At 47.4% G+C, this 9,109-nt stretch overlaps 1 protein-coding gene across 1 annotated transcript; it reads left to right on the top strand.

The window, feature by feature from the left end:
• The first annotated feature begins 4,519 nt into the window (after positions 1 to 4,519).
• LOC100827791 (probable serine/threonine-protein kinase At1g01540) lies at positions 4,520 to 7,917 on the top strand. Its single transcript, XM_003571956.4, has 6 exons — positions 4,520 to 5,537; positions 6,018 to 6,122; positions 6,281 to 6,403; positions 6,717 to 6,887; positions 7,019 to 7,358; positions 7,472 to 7,917. The coding sequence occupies exons 1-6, from the start codon at positions 4,630 to 4,632 to the stop codon at positions 7,538 to 7,540; spliced, it is 1,716 nt and encodes a 571-aa protein (XP_003572004.2). The 5' UTR covers positions 4,520 to 4,629; the 3' UTR covers positions 7,541 to 7,917.
• The last annotated feature ends 1,192 nt before the right edge of the window (positions 7,918 to 9,109 follow it).

Raw genomic sequence — 9,109 nt, 5'->3', positions numbered from 1 at the left:
TGAATGGAGATCAGACCGCGACCATGGCTGCCAGCTCCAATTCGTTATTCGTGCTGGTGCCGCTCCTGGCGCAAGGCCACGTACGTGATACCCGTGATGGACATGGTGCGTCTCATCGCCAGCCGCCGCGGTGCGCGCGTCACCGTCTTCATGACCTCCGTCCCCAACGCGCGCAGCAGGGCCACCCCTGGAGCTCGGGTCTGGCCGTCGGCTTTTCCGAGCTCGAGTTCCTCGGCCGGCGCTGGGCCTTCCGCAGGTTCTCGAGAGCCACGACATGATCAGGACTATAGCCGGTTCATCCTCTTCTCGACGTCGTGTCCCTGCTCTCGACTTCTCGAGCCGCTGGAGGCCGGACTGCATCGTCGACGTCGCCGATGTACCCGGTCGACGCCGCGCGACGGCTCGGCGTTCCTGCGGCTGCTTCGCCGCCGCTACCTGCCGGTTGCCGCTGCTTTGCCGCTTTCGAGCGGAAGATCCAGGCGGCGCTGCTCCCCTCCGATGCGGCGTCAGAGCAGGAGATCGAGGCGACGTAGGCCCCCTCCGGTGCGGCCCCGAGGCAGGAGATCCATCCGGCGGTGTTTCTGGTGGGAGGTTGTTGGCGAAGCGACGGATCGCTCCCGCCCCGAATCTTGACGCGCGGCGCACGTTAAGACTCGGGTGGGCACGTCTTCTCCTTAGATTAGCCGAACAATAAAACCTATATGCATATATGTGACAAAATGATGTATAAAAAGAGAAAACTTTTCGAAAAAAACTTGATTGAATCGATGACGTGGCATACTTTGAATCGATAGAATAATGAAAAAACATAAATTGATACATGCATGGAGGCACGCACGCATCTCTAGAATGTTAATTTAGCTAACTAAATATAAATTAAATAATTATATCATTTGAAAGTTCGTCGATAAAAAATCTAATGGTGTACTTTTTTAAGAAACATACATATTTAATTAATCAAATTAAAGATCTAGGTATGCGTGCGTGCCTCATATTATGGGACTGAAGGAGTACATGGCAATGTGATTGGTCTAGTGAGGATGCCATGCTTGTATGTTGGGAGGAATCAGATAGTGGGGGCCTCATATTTAGATAAAGAAGATTTCGTAAATTAAGACAAAACCTATGAATCCCAGTTTAAAATGAACATGTACCGTGAATCCTTTGATCTTTATGAAGCTAAGACTAGAAGGCCTCCAACCCTTATCGTTTTGTGTAATTTTGAGTAAGAGCATCTCCAACAAGGTGAGCTTGCTTAAACGATGATATGTCAATATTTGATAACGTGAATGCAAAGAGAAGAGAGTAAGTAATGGTTTATGGCTAAATAAACTCATACTACACGCGTGCCGAGAGCTAAGAAACAACTAAAATGACTATTGGATGATAACTTTAGAAACAATGTGAAGAAACCACTTGTTATTGCGAGGTTGCTATTTTGTAAGATTGTTAATTTTCTCTTTTTTTTAATAAAAAGGATAACCCCGGCTCTTCATCTACTGATGCACACGATCATAATTTTCTCTCTTGTTAGGGTAAGTGGCACGCCAAACTACGCGCGCGGGGAACCAAATGATTTAGGCTTTGCCAAACAAACCAAAGAAGCCAGCTGAGGTCGTCAAAGGGGAAGAATACGCGGCACCGCGCAATGGCCGCCGCATCCAACTTCAACTAGCTCATCCAGCATGGGGAGATACCTACCATGACCCAAGCATCAATTTCTGTTTGTCGTCGGCTAGAGCTCGGCCTCGGGTGATCTGCGTCCACGTACGGAAAGGACGCCGTTGCCTTGCAGTTGCAGTACGAGCTAATTAACCAGTGTACTCGATGCTGCTTGAAGACTGCCTTCTTCTTTTTTACGTCGCAGCTAGTTTGTCAAAAGGGTCATTAACTAATGAATTGATTAAAGACAAGATTGCACGGCCGTTCAGTCGATCGATCAGACGGTGGGCTAACAGCTTTGCATGTACTCGCCCGTTTAATTGGGCTTTAAACAGATGGAAATGCACGGCCGAGTTTATCACTAAATCTTATCGGTTGATCTGGTGACCTGACGTCGAAAAAGAAGAGGGACAGTAAGTGAGTGAGAAATTATAACGGCTGATCATACGTGATCGAGCTCCAGCACCTGCCCTGCAATTCATTAAGAGCGATCAAAGGATGCAGGTTGCGATCGACTTCATTTCTGAACAGGTGTTTAATTGACTAGATGGCGATAAGTAAAGGCTAGCTAACTAAATTGATCGTTCCTGCTGTTAAGGCGATGCATCAGACCGATGATTCGTCCTTCCAGTTTATGGGAGGTCGATGTGCACCGACACTATAGCTATGATCAGCACGTCGTTAGCGATGGACCTCTGGCTACGCACCAACGGGTTCGAGCCGAGACACGGGCGCGGCCACCTGAATCCTGGAGAAATGAGTTACGCAAGCAATTTGGCGAGCCGTTTGCTCCCGAGTCGTGTGCGTTTACGTTGGTGCCTCGCAAGGGGTCCGGATACGACTTCCTCCAAAGGCGTAAGGCGTGATCGTTTCTCCGTCGTTCGATCGACGCTGGCTGAACTCGCAGCGAAAATGTTTCTCGGCACCGTGGAGTTTTATTTTTTGAACGTTATTTGACATGAGTTTTCCATGGCATGATATATTTGAAATCAATTTTGAAATACAACGTTCATGTCAGATCTGAAACAACCACTTCAAGAATACAATTTGGGACAAGCTAATCTAATATCTAATTAAAGTGGCAAAATTTCTACGATGGAGGTTACGTCAGAGTTACCGGACGGCTCAGATTTTATCACAATAGTATGGAAATATCGGTATGAAAAAAAAAGACACTTTCGGTTAAAGTAAATCGAGCTCGGTTTGGAAACAAAATATGATCTCGGATTAAAATCAACATCCATATGCAAATGTGGAAACGAAAATAAAACACAAAATAAATGTCGGATTAAAATCAATATCAGTATGCAAATATGGAACCGAAAAGAAATCTCGGTTTGGGAACAAAAAGTAAATATTGGATTAAAAAATCAGTCTCCGTATGGAAATATGGAAGCGAAAATAAATCTCAGTAACAAATCTCAGATTAAAATCAATCTAAATATCGGTTCAAAATAAATTTCCAAAAATAATAATCTCGGTTTAAAATCAATCTCCATATGGAAATAAAATGAATCTCGGTTTTGTATGGAAACAAAAAAAATCTCAGTATAAAATAACTCTAGGCATGGAAAGTACAGAAGAAAAAATAATCTCGATTTAAAATCAATCTCGGAATGGAAACCCCCAAAAAACGTTATTGGGATAGAAACCAGAATTGAATCAATCGAGCTTTTTAGGCTAAAAACAAACTCAAATTTCAAATCTATAAACCAATTAAAATAGTACATACATCATCTACGAAGAAAAAAAATGCAAATGATGCAAATTTATCAGATATTTTAGACCTTAAGGCTGGAACAAAAAAAGGCAAGTCGGAACCAGCTACTCCAATAGCAAGAGACGTCCTGTCATGCCACAACCATAGCTATATGAAATGTTCAGTAAATTACTTGACGTTAATCGGAGAAGATAGAGCAAACAACAAATCAATAACCCAAAGAAGATTGATTATAAAAATAAATAGAAAAGAAACTAACATTGCGTAGATTCTATGTATTTGATGAAAACACATGGCTAGGAAGCTTCGTAAACCCCCAGATGCATCGTTGTTGAATTCATGCCAGTAGTAGTAGCACCCTCTCAACGAAAACGACAGCCGGAAGCCGATCTACCATAAGCGCACCGAAATCCATTACCACGACCGCAAATCGGACAAGCGAAGATGAACAGCTCTCGCTGCCTGCCGTCAGAAGCATCAATAATACCAGAAGCAACACAACAAAATAAGGGAGATTTTGTGTTGAACGTCGACTAAAAAATAATCAGAAAACCCATATAGGGCAACAGATGGTGACCTAACAATACAAATTGGGATGGATAAAAATCGATGCTTATCGCATCATCCGTACAAAATAATAATTAAGGATGATCTATAGAAGATTTCTTTCAAATATATCTAAAATAAAAAAATTGCCAGAAAAAAAACACATATTTTACATGTACAATCTTATCAGAAATGTAAGAAAAAATAAACACGTATGTCATATGTGCAAGCTTAACACGTTTGTATTGCACACAAATGTTAATAAAATAAAACTCACTTGCTAAAATATGTAACGACCATCGAATCTACCATATAATGTGTTAGAAATTTAAACCAATCTCAGGATTCATAACATTCAGGAGATCTATATTTCTATATCAATAAAACAAGTGAAAACTAAAAAAGGTAGGTTAAAAATAAAAAATAATTTTTTTCAGAATAATCTTGAACAATTCCAAATACAATACATCTAAATTGGATACAAAATATATTAGAAAAAAAATATAAATACATAAAAATAACACACAACTTTACAAGTTTCTAGTGAGAATGAAAAATGTTTTCAGGGTGCGAAGTAGAGAAAACACTCGGGATTCGTCACACCGCACAGATAGACCTCACACGAAGCCTCCCAAATCAGCAGACATCGGCACTTCACCGCCATCACCCCCCGTCTCCCTCCTCCGCTCTGCGGAATTTGCATGCATGCGCCAATAGATCGACCAAACCCACAAGCCTCCACTCACACGGCTCGGCGTCCGCGGGCAGCAGAAGCAGCCATGGCCTCCCCGCCGCCATCCAGGAAGTTGTCGCCGCCCGCCTCACGGCCGCGGCCCGTGGCCAAAAGCCCCCCTCGCCGCCTCTCCCATCCCCCGCCTCATCCACGGCCACGGCCGCCGCCGCAGCGCCAGCACCTCCACGGGCAGCAGCACAAGCAGCAGGGACGCGCGACGACGTCCTCCGCGTGGAGCGTCGGGTCCATGAGCGCCCGGCTCTCGCAGCGCACCCCCGTGCTCGGCCTCCGCGCCTGGGTCCTCGTTGCCGCGGGAGGCGCCGCGGTCGCCCTCGCCGTCCTCCTGCTCGCCGTCTGCCTCTGCCGCTGCCGCCGGCGCCGGCGCCGGTGCCCCCGCGTCGCCCCTAGCCTGCACCACACCAGCGCGAGGTCTCTCAAGCACCGCGCGCGCCAGGCCATGGCGGAAGAACATGCCGCCGCCGACGTCGAGGAGCCGCCCGTTCGCTGGCACCCAGCGTCGCCGCCTCCGCCGTTCCAGCCACCGTTCCAGCCTCCGATAGAGGTCATCAAGGCGGAGCAGGAGGCGCCGCTGATTGCGGTGGAGTCCGCGAGGACCAGCGGCGAGACGGCGAGTAGCAGCGGAGGCGGGAGCGCACGCGAGTGGAGCACCGACAGCGGCGGCTGTGGCGGCGACGACGCGGAGCCCGAGGCGGCGCGGCGCGGATGGGGCCGGCGGTACACGCGCCGGGAGCTGGAGGAGGCCACCGACGGGCTCGCCGCCTACAACGTGCTCGGGGAGGGCGGTTACGGGGTGGTCTACAAGGGCGTGCTCCGGGACTCCACCGCCGTCGCCATTAAGAATCTGCACAACAACAGGTAAACTTCGACTGGGATTTCGAATTTATCGACAGCTCTTCAGTTTCAGCACATTGTTCGTTCGATTCGATTTTCGGATTAGAAAAGCGAAATACTCCGTAGTCAATGTTCCCTTCTGAATTCGTTTCGGGGTTATTCGAGTTACCAAGGATTCGTGATGGGGTTCAAAATGCGCATCGATTTCAAATGCAGTAGTCCCACCACAAGCGTGTTAATCGTCTGCTCCGTTTCGCTTTCCTCCATTTCCTCAACCCCACGCTGCAAATTCTCAAAATTCCCGATATTCTTGTGATCAGGAGGAGAGTCAATTCATTTCCCGTTAGTTGAGCGCAACAACCTGGCGGAGTTGTGAGATTTGAATTTCCGTTCACGAGTAGCACGCACGTATAACTGCTACCAGCGGTAATCTGGGGACCCCAGACGCGCTAGACGTTCAAATTTCAAAACACCGATCACCAACTGTTCCGTGCGTCATTTCAGGGGCCAGGCCGAGAAAGATTTCCGGGTGGAGGTCGCGACGATCGGGCGAGTTCGGCACAAGAATCTCGTCAGCTTGCTTGGCTACTGCAGCGAGGGAGCCTGCAGGTAATGTGCATTGCGCACTGCAATGTTCTTACCCCAGATTTAATTACTTGAGATGTGCATTGCGCACTGCAATGTTCTTATGCCAGATTTAATTACTTGAGTTACCTTTTTTGTGCATCCTGAATTCACAACACTTTGACACATCGTATTGTTGTCAGGATGCTTGTTTATGAGTACATGGAGAACAGTAACCTGGATAAGTGGCTGCATCATGACGACAGCGAAGTTAGCCAGCTGAACTGGGATACAAGGATGCACATACTTCTCGGAACAGCTAAAGGGTACGGAGTAATTACGAATCCTTCCTTCCGTGTCATCACTCATCACTGATCAGTAGGAGAGTAGGAGTAGTACTTATTTTACATGCGTGATTATTCTGCAAAGGCTGGACTGAAATTATGTAGGCACGGCAGTCAATTTTACTGTCACAACACGCTGGAGTAGCATGATTAGGCAAGGTGTTGTCTGAATTCTGAAAGCAACGTCGCCAGTGCTTTGCTTAAACGGCACATGTGGCGAATACTGGAAAGCCTGAAACATTTGTACGACAAGTATACTGATAAACACCCAACTTGTGCGGTTGTCCCTGTTCAGGTTGGCCTACCTTCACGAAGGGCTGGAGCCTAAGATCGTGCACCGCGACGTCAAGTCCAGCAACATCCTCCTGGACGGGCAGTGGAACGCCAGGGTCTCGGACTTCGGGCTCGCCAAGCTCCTCTGCTCCGAGAGGTCCTACGTCACCACCCGCGTCATGGGGACCTTCGGGTCAGCCTCGATCGATTCTCCTCAATGGATTGGATCCTTTCGATCACTGTACTTTTGCATTGCATCCAAGATCCAACAAGCTATAGCTTAATTAGCATTTGGTGTGCTATGTTGCGTTGCGCTGCACGCAGGTACGTGGCGCCCGAGTACGCGAGGACCGGGATGCTGAACGAGCGGAGCGACGTGTACAGCTTCGGGGTGCTGGTCATGGAGATGATCACCGGGAGGACCCCGATAGACTACACGAGGCCGACCGCGGAGGTGAACCTGGTGGAGTGGCTGAAGCGGATGGTGGCGGAGAGGAGGGTGGAGGAGGTGGTGGACCCGAAGCTGCCGGAGCCGTGGCCGCCGTCCAAGGTGCTCAAGCGCGCCGTCCTGGCCGCGCTCCGGTGCGTCGACCCCGACGGCGGCCAGCGGCCCACCATGGGCCACGTCGTGCACATGCTCGAAGACGACATCAGATTCAGAGACGTAAGTGACGTCTTTGGTTGGTTAATTTCTTGCATATATGTGCATGGGCCATGGCTAGCTGTGTTCTGATGTTTTTGGTTGGTTGTTGGGATCGTATATGTACGCGCATGCAGGAGCTCCAACTTGCGAGGGATCTGTCGCCTCACGCGTCGTCGTCGGGCAGCTACGAGCGCGAGGAGTGAACGCGACGGACGGACGGAAGGACGAGCGGCTCGTTGCGATTGCGAATAAGAGCTAATTAATGTTCGTGCACAAGTCGATCGAGCCTCTTTCCTTCTTCGGCTGGTGTTTATTTCCAGGGCAGCAAAGCAATGGTCGGCCGAAGACTATTAGCACTGGCACTACGCTGCGCCCACTGCCAATATTTAGTAAACATAACAGGTTCTTTATATGATCAACACAAAGGAAGTACGTTTATGCTTCAAACTCCTTGCGAGATGTCACGTCCTTGTTTGGTAGTATTACTACTGGTGTTTGGTCTATGCTCCTTTAGTTGTTGCTCCTCTATGTACGAAGCAGCTCATTCAATTCCAGCTCAATGCCCGCGTGGCCGCCATCATTTCTAGCCGCCCCCACCGATAGTCCGATCAGACCCTTAATGTTCACAGATCGATCGCTTGAAATGTTGCTTTTTTTTATATACCCGTAACTTTATTCAAACTCGGTATTTTTATTCAAACTCGAAAACTATTATAGTACAATATTCAGATCGTAAACACAAAAAATTACAAAATAACGCCTATGGGTAACAATTACAATAAAATATATCGATAACATATTCTCCGTGGTATTAATCTCTGCAACACGAAGTACTATCCAAGTTTCAGCAAAAGGACTGCAATCAGACAGGAGAAACAACATCGTCACTCGTATCCTTGAACGAACTTGACTACCTCCAAAGGTTTCAAAAAGCCCCTTGATTCGCCCATCAAAAACGAACTTGTGCCGGGGATTTGCGAACCACATGATCTCCTAAAGGTGCAGGTTGTTGAACCACATGATATTCAGCAAAATGCGGAGAAAAAGACTCCAAAACCACAAAAGATCAGACCAACAAAAGCACTATGACACACCGAGAAACACTCATCAAATCCATACGAACGGATTTGCGAGGACATAAACTAAAAGTCCGCAAAATCGGACACAACGAATATGTTGTGAATAAAACTCTTTGGTCCCGTGACACTGCCTGATAAGACACCGCCACAACAGTGAAAAAACCAGAGTACGTTTATTCTCGAGGGCATCACACTCTTTGCCATAGCTTTGTCGAGGAAGTCCACAAAACATAAAGTAGTAAATACTTTTAGAAACGTCTATGAGGATCCGAGGTTCCCCCACCTCGCAGCGCCAAGATGGCAACATGAAGCGAGGGGAACCGACGAATCCTGATGACGGCGCCGTAGTCTGGCTCAAAACCCTAGTTTTTTTTGGTTTTTCTTCTGATGGCTCCTTTCTGGACGTATGCACAAGTGCACCATACCCTGAAGCTCTTGAAATGTTGCCTTTTTTTAGAGGACTCTTGAAATGTTGACTACTTTTTTTGATAATGACTTGTAACTTTATTCAAACTCGAAAACCATTACACATCTTTTCTCCTTGGTATCATTCTTTGCAAGATGAAATACTGACAAGGCTTCAGCATGGAGACTGCAGTCAAACTGGAACAGCAACATAGCCACTCGTATTCCTGCACGAGCTTGACTACCTTCAAAGGTTTCAGAAAGCTCCTTCAATCGCTCATCCAAATA

The sequence above is a fragment of the Brachypodium distachyon genome, chromosome 3 (genome assembly GCF_000005505.3).
Source record: "Brachypodium distachyon strain Bd21 chromosome 3, Brachypodium_distachyon_v3.0, whole genome shotgun sequence".
Taxonomy (NCBI): domain Eukaryota; kingdom Viridiplantae; phylum Streptophyta; class Magnoliopsida; order Poales; family Poaceae; genus Brachypodium; species Brachypodium distachyon.
Note: the sequence above shows the minus strand (reverse complement) of the source record. Positions and strands in the feature narration are given on the sequence as shown.

Coding starts and splice junctions, on each gene's coding strand:
- LOC100827791 (XM_003571956.4), top strand. CDS start 4,630: ATGCATGCGCCAATAGATCGACCAAACCCACAAGCCTCCACTCACACG. Junction 6,888..7,018: donor CGCGTCATGGGGACCTTCGG/GTCAGCCTCGAT, acceptor CGCTGCACGCAG/GTACGTGGCGCCCGAGTACG. Junction 7,359..7,471: donor ACGACATCAGATTCAGAGAC/GTAAGTGACGTC, acceptor ACGCGCATGCAG/GAGCTCCAACTTGCGAGGGA.